Source organism: Cryptotermes secundus, unplaced genomic scaffold (genome assembly GCF_002891405.2).
Source record: "Cryptotermes secundus unplaced genomic scaffold, Csec_1.0 scaffold540, whole genome shotgun sequence".
NCBI lineage: Eukaryota > Metazoa > Arthropoda > Insecta > Blattodea > Kalotermitidae > Cryptotermes > Cryptotermes secundus.
In genome coordinates this window covers 177,648-203,931 of record NW_019742447.1, presented here as the reverse complement: position 1 = coordinate 203,931, position 26,284 = coordinate 177,648, and the positions used below count along the sequence as shown (strand labels likewise).

At 40.4% G+C, this 26,284-nt stretch overlaps 1 protein-coding gene across 1 annotated transcript in view; it reads right to left on the bottom strand.

The window, feature by feature from the left end:
• Positions 1 to 26,284, bottom strand: part of LOC111873180 (pro-resilin) — a 62,979-nt gene that overhangs the window by 19,729 nt on the left and 16,966 nt on the right. The window contains exons 2-4 of the mRNA XM_023867682.2: positions 8,873 to 9,182; positions 6,180 to 7,544; positions 4,980 to 5,660 (exon numbers count right to left, since the gene is read on the bottom strand). Of these exons, the coding sequence (XP_023723450.2) occupies positions 4,980 to 5,660; positions 6,180 to 7,544; positions 8,873 to 8,932 (2,106 nt within the window). The 5' untranslated portion in view covers positions 8,933 to 9,182. The remainder of the gene's footprint in view (positions 1 to 4,979; positions 5,661 to 6,179; positions 7,545 to 8,872; positions 9,183 to 26,284) is intronic.

Sequence of the window (26,284 nt, the reverse complement as noted above, 5' to 3'; positions counted from 1 at the left end):
TTATACAACAGCGACCGAGGGCGATGACTGAACCCTGAAGCGGGAAGTATGCGCTCGAAAGCAGCCGTGGCCTCTTTTAAAGTAATATCTCAGACTTCTTCTGGAGACGAGGAAAACCACGAAAATCTCGGTCTGGATATATTGTTACCAGATAGAGACCCGAAAGCAGGACCTACCGAATGCGAAGCAAAATTATTAATCATTGCACCGGGTCGTTTTGTTATTTATAGTTTCAATCTAATTTCCTTATTATGAAAAAATAAAAATACGACACGTAGGCTTATGTTATTTCCATGCTATCTGTTTGTCTGTTAGTATTTGTGCCTGTGAATCCCCCTTATTTACTTCTGAATGACGGAACCAAACTTTATGAAACTCCATACGTGTATACATCATGACACCTGAGCCCAACCCAGAGGCGTACTTCATAAATTCCTCTCACCAGTCTGCGTGTCTGAATTTATAACCCTCCTCTTGTTGCCAGGCAACGGCTCGGTGAAGTGTATCGCTCCTTTCACTGCTAGACAACGTTTCGGCAATCACGTTCCCGCGGAAATGCATACACCCAACAATAGAAGAATTGTTGGACCCGTATATCTGTGGGTCTGTCTTTGTATCTCCTTATCGTTGCTAGGTTACAACTCTGTAAAAACTTTCCCCGTGTCAAAGAATAATTGTAGGCGTAGTTTCCTATGCAGTCCGTGTCATATCAAAGGAAAGTAGGCGATTAGTTCTTCACAGATCTTCTTGTTATACCTGTATAAAGTAACTAATTATGTGCAGCAGAGTCATTTTTTGAGAATCCAGTAATCAGTCAAGAAATTCCCCGACTTTTTATGTAATTCATAGATTCTTCACTGCGCTCACAAGAGCCCGCCGTCAATCTTTATTCTCAGCCAGGCGGATCGTCCAAGTCCGAGGTATTACGTAACTTTAAATAACAAACTACTATATATTATGAGGAGCTGTTAGCTCTTGCTCTAGTCCCTTAAGCAGAGGAACACTCATTCTCAGCTTGGATATTACTTATTCATTATATTCACAGTTGATCTCCATAAATGGAGGCCCCGCAACCTGTCAAGATGTCAAGGGACCCACTTTAACAAAACGTAAGCTAAACTTGGACCTAATTGAAATAAAAAATATAAATATGACAATGATAAACTGAATTAATTTCACCTGAGATAATTCTGTACCTTAATCACAATAGTACAATTATGTTCCCTAACCTTCAGTAAAGTTGGAATAAATCATGGAAAGGCACCTGCGTTATAATGACCGGCCTTGTTTGGGATTTGAGCAGTTAGTCAGGGTCTCGCGTCCGGTTCAACCCGTACAGGTTCAAGTAGCTGACTGGCCACAATCTAACCTGCTTACATGAACATGTAAAGCTGTCAGGCTCGCGTCCTCCCTCAGTCACGAGTACAACCTAGCATTAGTGAATGCGTCATTACCGTCCCCCAGAAGAGCACGAAGCGCTCTACGCAAGGGAGCTCGTTACGTCTGCAGTTTCAGCAGTTGGGCTCATTCTGAAACTGAACTATGTGCTTCTAAAAAAAGTGTAACACGAAGGATTCTCTCTTCTGGGATATAACGGCACGTAGTCCGTTGAAAGTCACCGATGTTTCGGAGAAACATATCATTTCCCTCTTCAGCGTCGAAAAATAAGTCAAGCAAGAACTCTGCTTGCCACCTGCTCTCATACTGGTTTGTTGCTTGGCTTACTATCAACCCTGAAGATGGAGGCGAGATGCATCCAGTAATTCGTCCTGGCATGTAGTTTCTAAATGTTTTAATAAAAGTGAGAAGTCACGATTTTCGGTTACTTGGCCTAGTATTCTCTAGCGTTAGGAAGTATAGATTTTAATATCACTATATCTAACCATGGGGCACACTTTAGCGTAGTGGGTTGAGGCACTATGCTACAAGCTTGATGGTCGTGGGTTCGATTCATGACGAGGACACTGAATTTTTCAACTGATCTATTCCTTCCAGCCGCACTATGACCCTGAGGTCGACTCAGCCTCTAACAGAAATCAGTACCAGGAATGTTCTTGGGGGTAAAGGGCGACCGGCGCGTAGAGTTGACAACCTTGCCGCCATCTATGAGCCGATTGTCTACAAAATGTAGGAACCTCGACATCTCACCACCCTGTGGGTCTCCGCAGCCTGTTACAGGGATACCTTTACTTTGAGACCGCCTCTGTGGTCTAGTGGTCAGCGAACCTGGTTACAGATCCAGAGGTCCGGGTTCGATTCCCGGGGCTACCAGATTTTTTCTGAGAAGTAGCGGGTCTGGAACGGGGTCCACTCAGTCTCCTGATGATAATTGAGGAGTTATTTCAAGGAAATAGTTTCTCCGGTGTAGGAAACCGACATTAACGGCCGTAGGAATCCGTGGCGCTGACCACGCGACACCCTCCATCCGCAAAAGTTGGCACTAACCTTCGCCGACAAGCGGCGGTCGCTTGGTCGGTATAGTTCGCTTGCGGACTAAAATCACGGAATTTGTTTTCATATATTCACAAGCGTTGTCTACTTTCTATAGTGTCTTTAAGATCATATGAAGGAAATCGTGAAAATCAGATTACCTAATTTGGCTTGAGTTCGAACCAGACACTTTTCATTCACAATATCATAACATCTGGTAAGTTTCCGTTAGCAGTTCATGGTTAAATAAAAAGGAATGTGACCTGTGAATGAAAAAAAATTATTTACTACATCAAAGGAATCGCGTTTGTTTTACAAAGTGCAATATATGTTTGCAGGATGACAGCACTGAGGCATAGTTCACATGCCTTATAAACGGTGAAAGTACATGTCACAATGTAAGCTATATCTTAATCTCTGTAGAGTTGTGAGATGTTACAGCCGTTGTACTCCTCAGTAATGCAATTATAAGTTACGATGTTATCAGCATGGCCACATCGCGCATATAACCGCTCTAAGAACTCTCCACAGGGGACCTACCATTTGTTCTGTTAATAATTGGGACCAGTCGGTACATTTGGCAGTGTTCAGTAGAAGCAGAACAGTTGCATTCAAAGTGGTGGGTAGCCAGTCTCTCCATTGTCTCTATTTATCATACAGTTCCACAAAAGAACTTGCTCGCCACTTTTTCATAAATTGTTATTAGCAGTTGGCAGTGTACAGGATAAGTTCGTCTTCTTATGTATTTTACTCCGATTTCTGTCAGAAACCGCAGATAATGGTGTTGCCTCAGGAGTAATGTCATTCCTGTTGAGCAGACTACTACCAGACATTTGCAAGACAGCGCTTATGAATATTTCCCTGGGTTAAGCCTGTCAGTGGTCCCATGTGTGAGAGTTAGCTTTCGAATCTGAGCTACCATTACTCCGAAATCACGCCATTGCATGCGTATCCCATGGTCTACAAGTCTAATTTTTAAGTCGGAAGACAAAGGATGTGGCATACAAATTTTCCCAATTGTAAACTCTTTCAGAATTGCACCGAGCATCGAAACGTTCACTTCTCTAAACAACGGTTTTCATGGCGCTTTTTAGTATTGGAAACTCTGTGGAAAATCCAGTCCTCCTGTAGAGATAACCTAACAGCTACTTCCAGTGTTCTGTTGTCGCATTCTTTAGAGAAGACTGCAACTTATCGGAATTGTTATTTGACTTCCCATTTACACTGTAGGTTAAATATAACTTAAATAAATTGACTTTTTCGTTAAAGTAAACTAATTTTCTTTGGTTTTAGCGTAATAATTTGGGGAAGGGGTTAGAAAGTAACTAACGTCGTTTGAAATTCTTCTGCATTTCCGTTTGTTTCCATAATAGTGTATTGAACATATGCTTTTCAAAGAGTACATCCTGCACCTTCTACCGAATATTCAGTCAAATTCCACACACTATTTCTAAGTGAGTTACAAAACTCTGAATAATATATCGTGGAATTAGAAGTTGTCACGGATATAGGACATTTTATCCTATAGCTTATAAATATGAAATAGGATTATGAAACGGGGTCATTGATTCGGAACGTGGCTCTCAAATGAAAAGAAATAAGTTCCAAAATTATTTTGTAATACAAAATAACACTAGTTGTTAGCGACCTCCTTCTTTGGAACTAGGTGAACCGTTCACTAGAAACGTTCATAAACGATTAAAATATTCACAGTTGTTCGTTTACATGATCTGTGGTTACTTTTACAGAATATAATTATGTCATATTTTGTGTAGACGAACAAAGCATTAGACTCCTTGATTCATTTTCCTTTCTAAATATTCAACATTTAATTTACTGCTACTTTTTTCTACTAACAAATCAATTTCCCTAATCTTTCTGCTTTAATGCATGTTGGGACAATACATTCAGAAGAAATATATTGACGGTTTTATTATCACATGTGCTTTATTTAATTGGCTGGAAAGTGTCACAGCACGCCTTCGGATCGGCTAGTGACTTGCATATACCTACAAAGCTCTACAAAAATATAAGATAGAAAATATTGCAATAAAAAGGCGATAACAGCTCAATTAATTCACCATAGTTATATATTGTTACCTAGTCGCTACACTATACATAATACAATTCGAGTACATGGTACACGAAAATAATAAGGAATAATTATTAGATACATTAAACACACTATCCTAAAACAATGTATAATATAATGTGTTGGCATTATATAATTTGACTCCATCAATCGTATGAATTATACTACGTTCACTGATCGCGTGCAAAACCCTTTCCACTAAATGTTTGTACTTTTCAAATTATTGAATTATATAGAACTTAGAAGAAACAACATACATGAGCCTTGTCAATAGTCCTCTGTATTCTGGCCTATTACCGGCGTTGTACTTACATTATGGACAGAATTCCCTACGTTTTGTATGCTAGTTGTAGATGTTTCGAATTCTAGGTGGGACAATGTATTTTCTTCTCCTACAGGAAAAGGAACATTGTTTCAAACTTAAGGGATACTGATAAGTAACTGAACAACCGATTTAATATCCGGGATGACCTGATTCGCTTCCACCGCTTGGATACCCGCCACCAGCCCCACCGTGTCCTCCAGAAGAATATCCATTTCCGGAGCTTCCGGGTCCTCCAGAAGGGTATCCACCTCCGACTCCACCAGGACCTCCTGAAGGATATCCACTGCCGGCACTACCAGATCCTCCTGAAGAATATCCCCTTCCGGCACCACCAGGACCTCCTGAAGGATATCCACTGCCGGCTCCACCAGGTCCTCCTGAAGGGTATCCACTGCCGGCACCTCCAGGACCTCCTGAAGGATATCCACTTCCGGGACCACCAGGACCTCCTGAAGGATATCCATTTCCGGCACCACCAGATCCTCCTGAAGGATATCCTCCATTACCACCAGTTCCCCCCGATGGATATCCTGCAGCACCACCTGCTCCGCTTGATGGGTAACCACCTCCAGCACCACCAGCTCCAGAGGAATGTCCACTTCCTCCAGCTCCATCAGCACCACCTTCGTATCGGATTTCTGGTTTGTAGCCTGCCTGGTTGGCTTCGTATTCTACTATCTGCTTACGACCATCGGGAAGTAGAACGTTGTAAGCACCTTGAGCGTTGTCCCCGTCTCGGGTCTCTTGGTGACCGAATTCTGCCCCGGTTTCCGCATCATTCACATCATAGCTGAATTCGTAACGGGCTGGTTCCTGCAACGGCATTTAATTAATTCTTATTATTTAAAAAATAAGTTGGATATCCAGCGATATTTCAGTATTTGGTCTGTATAGAATCGATAATTGGATGATTAACGGATATTGAGCAGTTGGTGGAATTTAAATTGGCTGGAGTAACTCGGTGAAATCCTGCCTCACAGCCACCTTTTGACAACAAATCCTATATGAGCTGATCTGCTATGAAGTCCGATCCACCGTGATAGGAACCCGGCGTCTAACCGACTGAGCTATGGCACGAAACAAAAACATAAAATCAAGTTGAGTTACTTCGAAATATTTTGCTGTAAGGTAATTTATTACTTCCAGTTTAAAAAGGTACGTCATTATCTAACGAAAACTGCAATTATGTTCCAGTCAAATGCAGTTCTTATTTTTTTTAAAGAATTTTCAACGATGCTCCAGAAGGGAGAAAAGCAGCTTGGCTTAGAAAATTGGGATATTTTTAAGGCATATGTAGGTAGAGGTGTGTCAATTCCCCGAATTTCTACTCACAGAAGATCCATCTTCGGCAGTGCCACTTCCATATCCACTGCCCGAGCCGGATCCAGCATTGTTTCCAAGCCCGAAGCCACCGCTTCCACCATTTGGCGCACCATATGTATCTGAAGGTGCTCCACTTCCACCATGGGCACCACTTTGGCTACCACCAGGCGCTCCATAAGAGCTGGAAGGCGCTCCACCGCCATTCTGTCCGAAACCTCTCTGTCCACCGCCGGGAGCTCCGTAAGAAGTAGAAGGAGATCCACCGAAACCGCTTTGACCGCCAGCAGAAGCTCTACCGAAACCACTCTGTCCGCTGCCAGGAGCTCCGTAAGTGCTTGAAGGAGATCCACCAAAACCGCTCTGACCGCCACCAGGAGCTCCACTGAAACCTCTCTGTCCACCGCCAGGAGCTCCATAAGTACTTGAAGGAGATCCACCAAAACCGCCCTGACCGCCACCAGGAGCTCCACCGAAACCCCTCTGTCCACCGCCAGGAGCTCCGTAAGTGCTTGAAGGAGATCCACCAAAACCGCCCTGACCGCCACCAGGAGCTCCATAAGTACTTGAAGGAGATCTGCCGAAACTACTCTGACCACCACCAAGACCTCCATCAAATCCACTCTGACCGCCGCCAGGAGCTCCATAAGTGTCGGAAGGTGACCTACCCCCTCCGTTACGACCGAATCCATTCTGAGCTCCACCTGGAGCTCCGTAAGTACTGGACAGAGCACCACCTCCATGAGATCCACGTCCGAAACCATTTTGATTTCCGCCTGGAGCTCCGTAACTACTGGAAGGTGTTCTAGCTCCTCCGTTACGCCCGAATCCAGTTTGAGATCCACCTCCACGTGATCCGCCACCAAAACTGTTCTGTCCGCCACCAGGAGCACCGTAAGTACTTGAAGGTGTCCTGCCTCCGCCATTGCGTCCAGATCCACTTTGAGATCCACTTGGAGCTCCATAAATGGCGGAAGGTGAACCTCCTACGCTTCCACCAAATCCGTTGCTACCGAAGCCGTTTTGGCCTCCGCCAGGAGCCCCGTATGTGCTGGAAGGAGCACCACCGCTGCCACGACCGAACCCATTTTGATTACCTCCAAATCCATTCGTAGAACCTCCCGGAGCTCCATACGTACTCGACGGGCTACCGCCTCCTCCATTACGGCCGGAACCGCCTCGCGGAGCTCCGTAAGTGCCGGACGGTGTGCCGCCTGCGCCTCCGAAGGAACTGGGCGTTCCGTAAGTGTTAGATGGTGTACCACCGGCCCCCTGTGCACCGTGATAGCCACCACCAGACGGAGGAAGGTATTGATTACCCACGGGAGGTTCTGGGCGAGCCACGACAATAGCTGCCAATGCTAGGAGAATTAAGACCTGAAATGAGAATAAACGGAATACTGTTTCTTGTACTGTGAGGGACGAAGAAGAATGTCATCACGGTTTTAGAAAGGCAGAGTGACTGGTTCCTACGATCTTTTTGTCTGTTTAGATATACTATTATTTTTTTATTGCTAGTGGGGTAGGACTGAGTCCCTTGTACTGAGGCCACTTCTGGCCTATTGTACCAGCCCCAGATGATAGGTGAGGGTGATTGTGGACCAATTCCCGGGCAGCCGAGGTGGGAAGCCAGCGACTAACCGCTTGAGCTATGGCGCGGCCTTAGATATACTATCTTCTAGAATTATGTTAGACTATGGCATCGTATTGGCCGATCACAGTGGTCGCGCAGTCTAAGGCATGAACTAACATCGCTCGCTCGAACGCTGGGATCGTGGGTTCGAATCCCACTCAAGGCATGGATGTTTACGTGTGTGTTTATTCTGTGTTTGTGTTGTCCTGTGTGTAGGGACACAGAGGTCCTACCGTCTGTGTAAAAAGATTACGAGACTGAAGAGCAAGCCAGGGCCCAACATAGGGCTGTAGAGCCATTGATGAAGGAATGAATGAACTGTGGTAGGATATGCTTCCTGACAGCGCTATAGTTACACGGTTCTCTGCGACCATACTACGGAACAACACTAACTTGTTCGAATGCTTCATACCACAACTCCCTTCCCGCGGTCGCATAACAGAGATTAGCGGTAAACAGTCACTAGGCGTCGGACTGTGAGTCTGTCTACATGCTCTACGCAACGCAGGTCTGCATATCCACTAACTGTGTCCGGAAGGGTGAGGTCACTCCATCAAGAGGGCCAGTATCTCCTCTGACCGCTTTGTTTCAACCGACTTGCAATTGTAGCGTTGCTAGGGGGCGTTTTACATTTATCTTTTGATTTTATGCCCTGCATGTTAGAAAAGCTCTAATTTCTGTAACAAGTACAGTGAAAAATATCTTTCATTTATTAATATTTATGAAAAAATCCTGAAATATCCATCCAGCTCATTTATTCTTGAATGACTTTATGAGAAAGTCGTCACCAAAATAAGAACAGACTGTAATTAAAAAGTATGATAACCTCGGTATTCAAGGTTGAGATTTAAAGTAATCCTTTTCTCTTATATTCACCCATGTCCGTTTCCATGTATTTTCTGTAACTACATACGTGCCTCAGAATTACGAGCCAAGAAATTTACATTAAAATACGAAAGTGATCTTCTTTATGAAAGCAACTAAGAAAGAAGAGAGGCTCTGTCCGTTTTCCTACATTTGGTATAGAGTAACGCGTGTGATTTATCCCATACATGTGTAAATGATCACTTACCTTACTCATCGCAGTAGTGAAATTCAAACGATGGGAATCTCTGGGACACCCAAGAAGCATATGACTTCTTGAGTTCACGTGTGAGAATGGTTGCCGGTATGGGAGTCATCTCTTTTATACGGTTCGTTCAACAGTTCCTTTCCACATTTACACAGGCAGGCCTTGCGAATTTTTTCCCCCGTTACCAGCCGGCAACAGTCATCATTTGGTCGTGCTGTATTGGGATTGACTTGACAACACGAGTCGGTATACACGATCCCATTGCAGCATGAGGTGCACATGATACCCCTGTACCAGTAAGGAAGACCTTCTAGCAGAGAGAAAGAGATGAGTCAGGGTGAATTCACACTAGTGCGACGGTATGAGACGCGGTGAACAGCAGATTCCCTTGTACAGATAGGAATCAGCATTGTGTCGCGTAGATTTCCTGCCAATTCTTTACAACTGTTTCCATTTTAAAACCATTATTAGTATCATTTTGTGTTATTTTGAGTGTTTGTGTTATTTGTTTGTGAGATGTATAGGTATTTGTATGTTGTGTCTTGTCGTAGACCACTGCCACCGGGTTAAAACCGATTTGCAGTTAGAATCAATAATAATAATAATAATAATAATAATAATAATAATAATAATAATAATAATAAAAGTATTGTAATTTTTAAAAAACTCCTTCTTTATATATATATTTTTTATTTCGTTCATATATGCAACTGTCTTCTTGTAATATATGAACATATCAGGGGGAATAAATACCGTATTTACGCATGTATAGGCCGCACATTTTTTGCCAAAAATTCAAGAGGAAAACTGGGGTGCGGCTTATATTCGAAATATTCGAAATCACACTTCATTTTAAAAAAATTAAACGTTGCGAAATTTCGGAATAATTTCTACTCCTGAAATAATATTCCAAGAAAATTATTTTTTCTATAATTTCTGTCTGAAAATTGTGCTGTGGCCTATACACGCACGCGGCCTATACATGCGTAAATACGGTATGCTGAAACCTTCTTGGGCGATCCGTCGTGTCAGTGTTCAATTAAGAACCAATGTTTCTGAGATCTCTCTCCTCACTGACCCTGATGATGGAGAAGGGGCGAATCTCTGAAATGTTTTAACTCAATTTTGACACGACTGATCGCTCGAGAAAAATTTCAGCGTAACTGTGGCTGTGTTTATATATCGGCCTTCATTCCCCTTATTAGTCTGTATTATTTATCAAAGAAGAAAGAAGATTCATAATTTTTTGTGGAATTTTGCTATTCTTAACTACAATTCTCATGGAATCCTTTAGGTTTTATGACTAACACACTTCTTTCTCAACAAAGGCAAAAATAATCAAAAGTTGGCTGCTCAATGAGGTCTTTGTGCTGGTCACAGCTAAACTAAACGGTTTCTCTCAGAATTCTCCCGTTATTTCTGTAAGCCATTTCACTTTCGCACATTACCTTTATTAACGTCTGCACTATATAGGCTTGGCTGTTGTCAGAGCAAGGCTGGACATAATACAATTCATAGCCTGTGTGAATCTCTGATGATGAAATTTGCCGGACTAGCAATAAAAGGCCTTTACACCAAAATCTGGTTAAAGAAAAGCAACACATTTTACACACGCACACCCGCGGGCGAGCGCTCGTCCGTGTAGGTCTGTATATGCATATTATTCTACATACAAGGTTTAGTGTCTTGCTGTAGTTTAATAGCATAGATATTGGTGTTTGAGCACATAGCAAGAAGTAACAAGATGGAGGATGCAGAACGGGAATCTTTGTAATTTGTTCGAGATTTGGGGGTAACTACTGAACATCACATGGTCACATCCTTTTTAATTAAAGGCCATTCATTGACAATGTGATTTAATCACTGAGAATATATCTGGGAGCGACATATAACAAGTATACATGATCGAAATAACAAATGTATAAAAAATTTCCGCAAATTTCACTAAGCAAAGGAGACCACGTAGGATGAAGTGGGGAACGATACATGCATAAAATGAGAAGAATATTAAAAAATAAATACGTGGCAGATGAAATTCGAGGAATATTTGATACAATTCAGTTAAGACTCTTCCACCTTCCAGTCACTTATCCATATACTCTTATGTGACGATAAAGTTGTAGGCATAGAGATATAAACCTCTTTGTCCTTGGTGTGACACTTGATGTTTTATTCTAAAGACACAACAATGATTAAAGTGCTTGACGTTGATTTATTATTCTACACACCTCACCCAACATCATTCGCAAATTTTTCCACTGACTGATTTTTAATTTATGTTTTTAAGCATGTTTTCAAAAATGAAAAGTACGTGTAATATTAAAGACTAATTGATGAAGAAGGGATAAAGAATTGTTCGGTTAAATTTTAAGGAGGTATCTGGAAATTCCTCTGAAATGAATGAGAAGAGAAGCCGCTTGATATCTACTCCAGCCGTGAGTGGAAACTGACATCTCCAAAACAATTTGTAGGTTACAGTACTGACTTGACCTGCTCCGATATGTCTCTGAAGCGCATTCGGAATTGCCGGAGGAGAACCTGGTTATGGACATAACTTGAAGCGGACTACTCTGTATGCTAGAAACCATTCTACTGTGACATTGTGAGGACAAGTTTAATAATGACAAAATCTGTAAAGATTTTATGTAAACATTACTAAATAATTTAAAGGAGGAGTAAGAGAACACCGGAGAGTAGAATAGTCACGGATAACAACTCATTACTTAGCATAAAGGAATTTTGTGATAACAGTGTAAGATCCTTGAAAGTATAACATCCCTTGCCTTGCATTAGACTTAAGCTGTATTTACTTTCATGTAAGAATGTGAAATAATTCCATCGGCTAGAATCCATCTTGAGGAGATAGTAGTTGATCACGTGGTTAAGAGATTTCCCGCCTATTATGGAACTCGTCTTTGCAAGGGCCAACCATTTGACTGCATCACTGTCAGATGAATGTGGACCCAAACGTCAGAACCTATTTCCTGAAGAAACCATTCACGCTTATCCTCCCATCTACGCTTAGGACTCCGAAGTGAACTCCTTCATGGTAATTGATTTGAATTCTGTTTGCATTTCTCATTTCCCCATGTATCCTGTGTCTTTCTAATCTCGCCTATCACTATTTAATCATCCCAACAATATTCGGTGAAGATTACAGTTAACGAAACTCCCGAATATGTAATTTTCTCAGTCCTACTGTTACATTCTTCCTCTTAAGTTAAGATATTCCCGTCATCACTTTGTTACCAAATACCTTCAATCTATGGCCTTTTCTTAGGATGAGAAACACGTTTTCACTTCAATGAAAAGAGCAAGCGAATAAATACTTTTTTCCATTTTAATCTTTGATCACCGCGTAGCGTAGTCGGTATAGTGACTGGATATGTGCTGGACGACCGAGGGTTTGGACTTCGAGTCCCAGTAGGGTCAAGCAATTTCACTTCTCCAATCATCCAGATCGGTTGTGGTCCACCCAACCTCCTATATAATGGGTACTGGGAGCTCTTTCCCCGGGAATAAAGCGGCCGGGGCGTGAAGCTGACCACTCACCTCCGACTAGTGACAATGTAAGGAAAATATGGATCTATACATCCACTCCCCCATACGCCTTCATGGCATAGTGCTTAATTAGTTAAGCATAGGGACAATTTTACCTTTCATCATGGCAAAAGAGTGCAATATCATTTTACCTGAGCGTCTTACCACTTTACTTTCGAAGTGTCCAGAAGAAATATTGTTTATATATTTTATTTTGCAGTGAACACGGCTAGAGATGATGGCAGACAATAACATCTTCAAATCACTATCATAACGTTTGTCTGATTCTTCGAAGTGAGACGTTGTCAGACAGCAATGTCTTACGTGTAAGGAGTTTCCATCACTATAAATTGTTACTTAATGGACAGATTAGTTACGTTATTATCCTTGTAAAGTGACGTTAGCAGTACGCATAGAACAGCTGCTTTCTATAATAGGGTCTAATGCTATAAATGGCGGCCTATACAGTTATCTGGTACTTGAGGCTGTGAGTGTTGTTTTGCTTACCAATTAAAGTATTCTTCTCTCACAGTGTGATTTATGGGAGAATATTAGTATGATATGAATAATTCTTTATTTATTTTTTTCATCATAGTACGGAAGTGGCGACCCAACGAACTAAGTAAAGAACTAATTACAGGAAACCTTTTGTTTTGTTATAAATACTGAATTGTTCAAGCCTAAAAAGCTATATTTTTACTGGAATGCATCTTGCACCAGTCCTGCCTTGTGTCACACGTTACACACTAAATATTCCAGTCACGTAACTAACTCCAGAGAGAACTTAATAGTTGCTCAGTTGCTCAAGAAATTACCTGCTTTTTGATAAAATCTGAAGGTTCATTATCTTCCTTATAAAAGCTCACCACTTGTTCCTCTCCGGAGCCAGATGAATATAGTCAAAAGTCATCAGATCCAAATTCTCTAAGTTTCTTTTAATATTATCTTCCCATTTAATCCTACGTCTCCATGGGTACCTTCAAGTTTTCCGACTGAAATTGTATATGCATGGACATATCTCATTTTCTTGGGAGGACAGTCTTTGAGACGGAACATGGTAATGAAACCCTGTCCTGAGGTAGATTATCATGACGATGATCTCTTTTTACTGATTACAAAATACAGTCATTCTCTTCCAACGAGCAGCTACAATTTTACATGTTTTATAATTAACTTCGTGGTATGCATCGGTAATCTTTATAGACGGTCTGATAAAAGCTGATATTATAAAGAAATTGACAGAAATTTATGGAACCCGTAGGCTGACTACTGTATTTAGAGAGCTCGCCGTTGGAATCTCTCCAGTACACGAATTCAGTCAATATCTTGCCACAAATCCCTGTATTTTTAAGATCTATTTAGTACCATCCTCTCATCCAGGCTTAGGTGTCCAAATTATTCTACTTTTATCGGGTCTTCCAATTAAAATGTTACGTGCATTTCTCATTCCCTACACGTTTTCTACATTTGCACAAATCGCACCTCCTTCGGTTTATGTGCATGGATTAATCCAGATTTTAAACTAGATTTAATACGTAGGATCTGAGAGCCTCATAGCAGTGCTTATGAAGACTTATATCCAAGAAGATACAACTGTTCTAAGGATTAAATTAATGAAATAGACATCTTTTTACGATAGCTTTCAGTATAACGTCGGGCTACAAGCTGAAAAGCTCGGGTTCGACTCCCGGTAGGATAAGGTTTTTCTCTTCTCCACAGCGTCCGGACCTACACTGGGGCCCACCCAGCCTCTTACCTAATGAGCACCGGGGGCTTTTACCCCTGTGTTAAACCGGCAGATGCTTTAAGCTAACCACTCATCATCAAGAACCGAAGTCAAGAAAGACGGAGCTATACCTCAAATTATATCTTCATGGCATACTGCTGAACTACAGGGACAAGTTCACTTTTCACCTTACGATAGCCTTAATCGCAAACAACGGATTCGGATATTCAGCAGATATTAAGTACAGCTACATAGGAACGCGGTTGAGGGGCTATACTACAAGCCGGAAGGTCGCGGGTTGAGGTCCCGTTGAGGTCATTGGATTTTTTCAATTGACCTAATACTTCCAGCCGCACTATGGCCCTGGGGTCGACTCAGCCTCTAACAGAAATGAGTACCAGGAATTAATTAAACAATTTCCTGGGGAGTAAAGCGCTGCCGGCGCGTAAGGCTGACCTTACCGCCATCTTTGAGCCCATTGTCTAGATAATATGGGACCCTCAACGTCTCACAACCCTATTGAACTTCACGGCCTGGTACAGGGATAGCTTTACTTTTACTTACATAGGAACGGAAGCTTCCAGCCAAATCGTCCTTATGTGAATGTAGCTTTACCCTCGCAGAACGAAGTATGGGACACATGATAGTGAAGTAGGGGGGTACTTAGACAGAGAGAAAGGGAGAAGATTCCTGGTTGCGTGTAGACAACCTCGCTCGTTTTCTACAATACTTCTGTTGCATCAGTATTATAGATTTTTATTTCAATAAAAAGCCTCATCATTGCTGCAAGCGGCCTTCCAATGCTCCGATTTATCTGCTAGTTATTCCATTTCATGTGGTGACTCGGTTGAGCACTGGATGGAGCAGGAAATAACGAGAGATTGATCGTGCTTACACCACACAGTCATCTTTTTATCATCTAGCTGTAACTCACGTTCGAGCTACCAGATCGCTTTCGGCGTCACTGGCTCTGATGTTGAAACTTTATGCTACTGATTCATAGCCACGCTTAATTTGTATATATAAAGATCAAGCCAGAAGATTTATTTACGCACCATATTAATGCTAATTATTAGACGGATTTCTGTAACATTACTTCGGAGCCATTTAATTGAATGTTGTGGCGTAAAAACTTCAAACATAGCACATATGCTCCCTTCAAAACTGTTGTCTGTTCTCCATTCATGATCATTTTTCACTATCATTTGACCCTGCATAACCCCTCCAGTTGAAACAGCAATGCTATGGAACATAAGATTAAATCGGCTTAATTAATTCTGAATGGGAACAAGGCAGAGAGCCTAATCTGTCAAGCAGAAGAAGATTAAATCAGTCAGACCAATGGTAAGGTAAGAAAAAAGTAAAACTATCCATGTAACAAGCCCGTGGAGGCCCATAAGGTTGTGAGACGTCGAGGTTCCCACATTTTGTAGACAGTTGGCTCACAGGCGGGGGTGAGTTTTTCAGCCTAACGCGCTGCTCGCCTTTCACCACCAGGAATTCATGGTATTCTTTTCTGTTAGAGTCTGAGTATAACGCAGGGCCTTAGTGCAGCTGGAAGGGAACCTAATTCGGGAACTTGACCTTTCGAATCTCCTACCTAAAAAAATATGTTACATTTTGTAGGACAGTGGAAGCAGTGTATTATTGTACCAGTTCACAAGAAGGATGATAAAACTGACTGTAGTAATTATCGTGGGATATCACTGCTATCAACTTCATACAAAATTTTGTCCAATATTCTTTCAAGGTTAAGTCCATATATAGATGAAAATATTGGGAATCATCAGTGTGGGTTTCGACTTAACAGATCAACTACAGATCAGATCTTTTGCATTCGTCAGATATTGGAGAAAAAATGGGAGTACGATGAGACAGTACATCAGCTATTCATAGACTTCAAGAAAGCCTATGATTCAGTTAGGAGGGAAGTATTGTACAATATTCTGATAGAGTTTGGGATACCCATGAAACTGATTAGGTTGATTAAAATGTATTTAAATGAAACGTATCGATAAAATCCGTGTAGGTAAACATTTGTCTGATAAATTTCCTATCCAGAATAGTCTAAAACAAGGAGATGCTTCATCGCCACTCTTTTTCAACTTTGCTTTAGAATATGCCATTAGGAAGGTCCAGGAAAACCAGGTGGGACTGAAATTAAACGGGACACATCAGCTGTTGGTCTATGCCGACGATGTGAGTCTACTGGGTGATAATGTAGATACCATAAAGAAAAGCACACAAACTTTAATTGACGCAAGTAAAGAGGTTGGTCTAGAAGTAAACACAGAGAAAACTAAGTATTTGTTGCTGTTGTTGTGATCAGATAATTATTGTAACGGATTTGATCTACGCCTTTCCAGGGAACAGCTGTGCAAACACGAATACAGACAACAATTGCAGGAAACTGCTTTCTATGTGGTCCGCGCCAAAGAAAAAGCACGGAGCTCTAGAGAGTCTGTTGCCAGGAAACGCAGCTTTAAATATCCATCCAAAACAATGGGAGATGGTGTTTTCTGAAGGATCCGCGCAAAGGAGTTATAAAACGAACGACACTACGAATCAGTTCTGGGTGTGGGAAGTCTCAATTCTGAGACAGTAAAATATGGTCGCGAGTCCCAAGGGACTCGGACCCAAGTAAGACTGCGCTGGCAAGGGCCAGCAGCATATACAAAAGACAGACCCGTCTTCTCGTTAGAGAAGGTGCCCCACAGAAACAAGACCGTAACTGTTAAACGGTAATAATTAATATCTGGTCATGAGCCCCAAATGGGGCTCGACACCAAGACTTACTGACTGACCGACCGTCAGTTGCAATGTGACTTTGTCTTTGACTTGAATCGGTTCTGAGTTCTCGGTAGAAGATAATCACGGAAAGTTCGTCGTGGAAGAAGAATAAGAAGTCGGACTACGAAGACTTTGTATGTGATTGGAAGATTTAGTCACAGTGAGACTGTTTTAATTCCGTTAGCAGGAGACGACTAGTCGGTAGGACAGCACAAACACAGATTAAGTGCACACAGACACCCGTGCCTTGAGTGGGATTTGAACCCACTATCCCAGCGGGCGAAGATAATTCATACTGTAGATCGCGCAGCTACTGTGATCGAAAAGTTCAGTAACTAGATGGCACAAATCTCAAATGTCTTTTCTCGTTAATTTTAAAGCTGCTTTTGAAAATTATTTAATTCTTGAAAGCTTCAAGGCTTCTGATGTTGGTTTATAAAATATTTTAAATAAGCTTTATTATTCCTAGCCAAATACTAGTGTCCCAATTTACGACATTCTGCTTACCAATGAATCTGTAATACTCGCATGTAATAAAATGAGGGCTACGATTCCTTCTACGTTTATTGCAAAAATAACAACAGTAGTGTCGAAATTTGGCTGTCTGAGAGACTGCAAAACATTTGTTACAAAGAAAATAAATGAAACGAAACTCGGTCAAGACCAAGTCTACCAAGTGATAATGTTATATTGCTCCAGGTAGAGCAGAGAAGAAAACACGTGACGCGGGGGTAACAGAGTTGCTTTGTTGTTTCTCTTACAAAACTTTTAGTAGTTATCGTGTCCATAGTGAGGGCTTTTGTGAACACGGAAGTAAATTAGTTGTTTGCATAAATGGCGGAGGACTAGATGGGTGACTGTTGGCGTTTTCAGAAGGACTATACTCGATTGGTTTGATTACGTAAATATTAACTACTTCATCGACGACTGGCACCACAGCATATCCAGTGTTGAACACTCTTTGAATTAACTGAAAGTGGAAGAATTACCCTTATTGGGAATTAACCTCTTAAAACCCAGTGACTACAAATACGTACCGCCTGCTTTGACGTACTGAGACACTTAATTCTGCCCACAGAGTGTATCTGTGTGTTCAAGTGGCTGCCTCAGTAAGCAGCGATTGTTTAACTGACTGGTCTTTCTAGCGGAGGTATAATTTGTTTCCTGTGAGTTACGAACTGATATTTTACACATTAATTAGCAGAAATTCGGTCCTCGAAGTATTAATTGAGGGTAAGCTCACTGTATTTTTGGCAGCAGCAGAATAAAATACAGCGAATATACTCTTTTTATACGATGAATAATAATTACTGTTGTTTCCTAGTGTTTTTTTTCCCCTTGGCACTACAGCCCCAGTGGGCCTAGGCCTACCTCCATGAACTTCTCCGTTCACTTCCTAGTGGTTAGTCTGCGATATTTATTATGAACTGAAAGTATGATAGAACTGAGCAGAAGACTGTCACAAAATCTGTTGAAGCATTTGTGACGTTAAGTGGGTGAACTCGAAAAAAACACATGCTTGGTTTAACTGGAGAGTTCGAGGAAATTTTTATTGCTTATATACGAGTAGTACTATATATCTCAGAAGAGAGAACTCTTCATGAACACAGTTGTGAGAACCTCAGGTCACTCTTATTTTTGTCGTGTCTTTCGTTATGAAGGGAAAGACTGTCACTGCTCCATGTCAATTAGGCAGCTCGTTCGCTTAATTGTCAGGCACGCATATGCCTCTTCTTACGTAGAATTACTGTGAAAGTTGCCTGCTGTTATGTTCAAAGACTCATTAATGCATACGTTTACGTAATCTATTCACATCCACGTGTTGAAGGATGAGACACAAGGAATATACGTATTATTCAGTCTCTGCGGCAATGTTCAATTTCATTACATTATTTAACCCTTTAAAGCAGGATGACAGCTATAAACATCATTTGCTTTAACATAAACTAAAATTATGCTTTCTACCCACACAATATATTTTAATTTTTTTAATCTTTTGAACTTTTCTAATCGAAACTTTGAACTTTAATTGTATAAATCGGAAATTTTAATAATTTAATATCTATTGAAATATGGATCCATATTTAATGCTTTGATACAGTTCATGGACTTATGTTATTGGTGGTGCATAACCTGAAGATGACCTAAAAAGAAAGATCGAAACATATCATAGTAAGAACTGCAGAAATAAAGAAGTGTTTATACGATAGTATCTATTTTGTCTTATTGAGTATTATTGTTACAGTTGTGTTGGCTGCCCCATTTGGAAGTACCAATACTGAGTCCGTCTAGCAACATCAACACACACGCACCAAGTAGGAACATTCTGCAAAAGCGGATGAAACACGTAAGGTCAGTACAAATTTTAGTAAAAATGCACAGATCAGTAACTGACTGCGAATAGAATTAATTTCTTACAGGTTATTAACAATATCTGTTGTATGACAGACTACTGATGAAAAAAATTAACAATATGTTATGTTACAGACGCCAGACAAGGCTTGAGTAATCCTAATTCCACATCTCATTATCTTCCATAATATGCCCCAGGTTACACAGTCTTATTTCGCTGATTTAGATTACACTGCTTACGCGCCATAAATAATTTATGAACAGATCAGTTTTAAATAATTAATGTAAATTTGCATCAATTTATGTAAAATTTTCTTCCGTCACTGCATGCCCAGGAGACTGCAATTTATGGCCGAAACATAACAGGATTTACTGTTATTTCATAATAAGGAACTACTCGTAGATCCACTACGTGGTATTTTCTGTGTTTAATTTTTGTGAATTTTGTTTTGCTCAGGGAATAAAATATCGATGAAGTTAGAGGCGTTGTGCACGGCTGCAGAACATAGTTTCATAGGAGAAGATAGTTACAAAATAAATGTTAAAATTTGTGGCCTAGGTTAAGTTAAATATTCGTCCAACTGAGTAGGTTTTACCTGAAGACGGAGATAGAATCCAGTCTCCAAAACTTTTTTTTTTTTTTAATATAAACAGGAGAGTATTTTATATAAAACAGGATAATGGATAGTTTCCAGAAATAAAATATTTGTACTCATGTACCATCGTCACAAACTTTTGGGGCTTATTTAAATATTGCTTGCTCATAAACGCATGTAATTAAAACTAAGTTACATAAATTTAATATGAAATTATTTTATATTTAATTATTCGCATACTTTAATATTGACCACAAGTTTTTACTCTACAATTTCTACTGACTTGATGATAAAACAGTCATGATCAGGAAGAATTATATGACTGAATATATAAAATTCAAACATTAACATAAATATGTATTAACACTACCAATCTTTTGGTTACTTAAAGCACAAATTGCTCTCTATGTACAGACTCCTTGGCAAATATCACTAATTGTGTCTCATGGAAGGGATTTAGCTGTTGCTACTGACGTGATTTTGGTCATTGTTTTAATTGCACGACCCACATTTTATGGTTAAATGTCTAAGCACGTTAAAGCACATCCAGAACACTGAATAGAATCCATAGGTCACTGTCTTGAGCACCTATAGCAACTCAGTTGGTCACTAAAATCCATGCCTTGTGTCGGATTCGAAACCACGATCGCGGCTTCCGTGCTAGCGAAGATAGTACATCCCTTAGACCGCTCACATTATCCTTAAATATATTAGTTAATTAACAAGCACAAACCATTTTAATCTGACCGTGACTATAAGGATTGTTTTGAAGTGCTTCATCTCGCTTTCCCCTTACGAAGCAAGCGTGCTAGTCCCAGATACTCCATTTATCAGACAGTCATGAAATAATCACGTGGTCGGCATTTGCACCAAATACTTTATTATAGCTAATGAGATGCACATTCATTTGCTTGGCCTTGATGACTCCTTATATTCCATACAAGAGCGCCTTTTTGCTCTGAAATAGTAGTGTCGCATTTTAATTCAATTTTAGTTAAATGCGAATGTAAATATGGCCATGCGTGAGTAGAAGTAGTCTGTAGTCAGGTAGTGCAGTAAATGAGAATAAAATGTAAGCCGTACCTTGTAGGGCATGACATATGTACGCCTAAAGAACTTGGAGAAGATTATGCTCATTTCAACGTCTTTATATCAGACAATTTTGCACGGAGCAAGCAACCTTGGCTGCTGATTGCGTGGCTGGAAATCGAAATGTCAGTTGACATGATTTAGCAGTAGGACATCCGTAATGAATCAGCAGTGTTTTGGGGAAAATGGCAGATAAGAACCTTGCAGGCAGTAATCATTCTTCCACGTCTTTCCATTAATCATCCATTATCATTCAACATTGCATTCAATTTATGATATTTGGTGCTTTAACAAGCAAAATTAAATTGAAATGGTTTTATTTATTGCGCAATATCTGTCTTCCATATTCAAGGTCGAAGAGTAAGCCAATGAAAACACCAGCATAAGCCCGGTGTTTCGTAGAAATATATGTCCTCTATATTCAGGGACAAAAAGTGAGCCCAGAAAGAAGCCAAAGGAAATAGGCAGCAGAATCTTTGAGTAAGAAAATGGAGGACATGTTTCACCGAAACGTCGGACTCTCTCTGAATTATACGTTACAAGAGAAAGCAACCGGAGCTGGGGAAAGCTGAATATTCAGCTTCATAATTTATATTCCATCATTAATTTTTTTATACCGAAAGAAGGATGAGATTGTCAGGATATGTAGAACGCAGAGGAAAGTTGAGTGATGCGTACACAATTTCGGTTGGGAACCTTGAACCGAAAATACCATGCAGAACTAGGGATAAGTGGGAGGATAATAATAAAATAGTCTTAAAGAAGAGGATCTCATGATGTTGAACGTCATTGTCTGGCACACGTTAGAGTCAGTGGCCGATTCTTATGAATACGGAAGTGAAACGTCGGTTTGCACAAAATATGGGTAATTTCTTAGCGAGTTCTGTGGAAGTTCTCTTCTCAAGAATTGCTCTGCTTCATATAATTAATTTACGTTTAGTTAATTTTTTTCAATGAATGCATCCTGTTATGTATCATATATTATTATTACTGAAAACCGTCACAAGACAACATCAATAACAGTTGTAAGCAGCTTTTGAAAATACAACTTTTTCTTCTTATTGTAATTTATATTTGTATTCACTCACATCATTTTATACCATTGTATATACAGTATGCGCCAAAAATTCAGTACTGAAACTAGCGCATCTCAAACGCGCATGTGCGTTTGTCGAAGGGGCATAGCTCCAGCCGCACGTGTTCCCAGTACTGAAAAGTAAGTTGTGTTGTGCAGTTGTTCTTGTAAATGGGTCTCTCAACGGAAGAAAAAGTATTCATAGTTGAGCATTATTTCCGATCATACGGGAATGGTCTCCAGACAACTCGCTTCCTTGGTTTTGAGCGGCCAGATGTTATCGTCCAGAAACCGCGACATAGTACACGTGTGACGATACGGTGTGCCGTCTCAGCACACGGTATATTAGGCCCCTATTTCATTGAGGATGAGGAAGGCAATGCTCTTACCGTCATCCAAGCACGCTACAGGGACATGGTGATCGGGCCATTTCTTCAGGATTTGAGGTTCTGTCGTGCAAGGGACTTTCACATGAATAGACAGTGGTCTTTTCATTTCAGTACTGATATTTTGGCGCATACTGTACTTGGAAGTTTAGCACTGTGACTTATATTTTAAGATGCAATTCAATAACGAAAGGTTTAACGTATTTGCCTGATGATGGCCTTACTGAAGGCCGAAACATATAACAAAAGTATTTTCTAGAGCTGCTTACAAGTGTTATTGATGTTGTGTTGTGGCGGTTTTCAGTAAGAAAAATATGTGTAGTTAGTTTAGATCTACTGAGTAGACAGGCTCGAGCAGTTTACCGAGGGATTGCATTAAGTGGGCAGAGTGTTAATAGTTGAAGAATGAAAGAACGGAAATAAAGGAGATAACGATTGTTACGAAGGGTTTTAGGAGCTTGACAGTTTATGCAGTTTTAGCTCTCAATGGTTGATATTAGGGAATGTAAGTTTAAGTTTATTTGGATAAAGTAGTATATTACATTTTTACTCAAGTGCTCTGATACACTCTAAAATCTCATACTCAAGTACGCGAGTACTCAGATACTCAAATTTCTTATGCATTTTCTTTTCCAACTGCCTTGGACACTTGAAAAATCCATACATTATCGTTGTATCGAAGGAATGCATATCGTCCACTGGTCTATCGGATCTACCAAATGTAGCAAGTACAAATGTCCATTGCATTTTAAAGTTAATGTTCAAACCGTCTGCTAATATTTCTAATCTGTTTGTACTCATATTGATTTTTCCTAGGAACATTACTTTTTTACTGTTCACTAGCAACAGTAATGTAACAGTAGGCATAATTATTTTTTGCTAAAAGTGTACCACCTCACATCCAAAAATAGTCATCATTATTTAATATTCAACACTCTGCTAATTTCTGGGCAAGAAAGTTACACTTTGCCCACGTGTTCGGGGTTCCGTGACAAACAGTTACTGAATTGAGGCTTTGACGAAGCTGTTTTATTTGACAAGTCGTCCATGATTACAATTGCAATCACTACAATTGCTCTGACATAACTTCCTCCAGGAGATGCAACCTGACTAGCCCATCGTCTCTGGCCACTCATCTGACTGTCACAGTCTACCCTCTTAAAGTAGATCTTCGCGTACTGCAGAGAGAACACCTTGCCCACGAGTTCTCTCTGTCTTCGATGCACCGCTGGCTAGTGTACCCGTTGCTGCGGGAACTCAACAATTCGGTCTCTCTTGCCTAGGCAATATCCTAGGTAGCGATCGGTCTATGTATTCGTTACCAATGAAGTATGCTTTCTTATTGTAGCCGTTGCGTAGCAATGGACGTCATATAATCAGGGTTTTAGGCGCCACGCCACAATATAATATGAAAATGTTCAGCATGGTAAAAAATAGATTCTTTGGAAGGAGCGAAGTTTTGCTTCTGTTGCAGTAGGAGTACAGTTCCTTAAAATGGGCAACGAGACACATAATAGAAAAGACTGAGAAACGGGTGTAGGTTATTAGTCACTGAGAGTCGTGGAACATAATGTCAGTTATATTCATGGAGTCTGCCATTTAATAGTACTCGCAGAATCTTTACCAACGCTACTTGAAATTAAATATTAAGTGTTGCAACTTTCGTGCAACAGGTTAAAATTAAAGTGTGGTGCATGTAACAACTAGTTAATATTTTATTGTACCTAATTATTCAGAATGAATAGCTTCCATCTCTTCGCTCAGTCTCGACAAAACCGTCGGGTGTAGGGGAAGAAAAATTGCAAATTCTGAGACTGTGTGCTCTTGCAAAGCTTCAACTAAACATTTTTACATTATGTAAGATTTAAGGCTCTCTCAGCGGTGACAATGAAGAATGCCGTTTTCTGGGATGTGGCGCCATGTAGATCTTGTGTGAGCTGACGTTTCGGAGGAACGTTTCGCTTCCATCTTCAGAGTAGAAAATTCCGTGAACAAGGAACCGGCGTGAAAAGGTGGCTGCAGTCTGCAGCCACATATGCGACATGAAAAAAGAGAAAGGTTTTCATGAAAATTATAAACATATAAAAAAGAAAATTTCCGTTTATTCTACCTTTAAATATTTTCCAAAACTTAAGATGAAAATGTAAAAACAACTAAGATACGAGCTGCTTTACAATTTAATTAACATTTCACCCGAGAAGAAGAAGAAGAATTTACAGGATATGGAGATCCCGCGGCGGCAGTTATAAGGGATAATAATATCGTCTGGGATAATACGACATGCAGTCAACCGACGTTTCGGAGGATCATGTCTTCATCTTCAGTGTTGAAGAATAAGCTAAGCAAGATATCAGCATCACAGCTGCTTGCTGCCTGCTTCATACTGGTTTCTGTCCTGAAGATAGAGGCGAAATGTTCTCAGTAACTTCTGCTGACTTTCACCGAACTACACGGCGTTGTATCCCAGAAGATAGTACATTTGAAGTATAATACAGATCGGTTGCATTTGAGAGCAGGGTGCTAAGGAAAATGTTGGACCCAAGAAATCACTAAAATGAGGACGCAGAACAATGCGTGACTGGGAACATCAAAATGTGTGCGCTTCACCAGACAGTGTTATACTGTCAGAACCAAGCACAGTGAGATTGGCAACAAGTGTAGCATACTAGAAGGAGCCGATGGTGCACAAAAAGAAATGTCGGAAGATTTGAACGGTAGAGATTACATTAGAGTGCTAGGCTTAGTTGGTAGGATAATACTAAAACAAATCTTAGAGACATAAATTGTGATGGTGCTGACTGGATTCATCTGGCAGACGATAGGTTTCAGTGATGAGCAATTGCGAAACTGAGATGAATGTTCGGGTTCTCTGAAAGGAAGGGGGTTTGTTGACCAGCTGAGCGACTATTTGCTTCTCCATGCAGTTAATTATTCTTCTGTACATATGTAAGATTGACTGAAAGATTAATATGAATGTTTACATAAGGTAAAAACCTTATTTAGATTATGCATGGAGGGATGCGAGGTTAGGAGGCCATTTTAAGCTATAACATTTCTGTCGGAATTGAATCGGATACTTGCAAAGTTTTAGGATTGATTAATCCTCGTTCACTCATTTACTCACTTCCGTCTTTAATGCGACTTGAAAATGTTCACAGTCTCTCTTTAATTTAAAATAACATTAAAATCACATCAATTGCAACATGTTTCGGTCTTACTTGGCCATCTTCAGACAATTGCTCACTTTTTGAAGCCGTCTCACAACACTAGATCTTAAGTCGATAAGTTTCCATGCTATTTCATCATCATTGTTCACCCTAAAATACGTTTTTTTGAGAGCGAAACTCTTTCTCTGTTACGCGTTGTTTCATTTTTCGGCGTCTATGTTTGTGCCCCCTCCTTATGAGTGTTCTCACTGGTTGGGAGTATGTCCCTTGTATAATTTGTCCCGGGACTACAATGGTGCTGTTGAAGCACACGTCACTAATGTGACTAAACCCTTTGAATGATTAGGGGCCATCAGTGAAATGAACTTGCTTTACATTTGCTGCAGATCTTAGTATAATAAATTCATAATATTAAATTGGAGCGTCCTCTTGCACTATGCAGATCTGAATTTGCTTTTCACTTTCTTATCGTTTATGCACAACGTCGTTTAATATTCTCTAGCCAGTTTCACTCAATTGTCACTAAATGTCTCGGTATAACTGGTCATCATCAGGTGTACATGTTCTGCAGAACAGCGTTGCAGTGAGTGGCAGATTCCTTTATCACAACAAACTGTACACATGATGATGACCAATTAGGCCGAAAGAAGTAGTGACAATAAAGAGAAAATGCCTAGAGAATATATTCCGC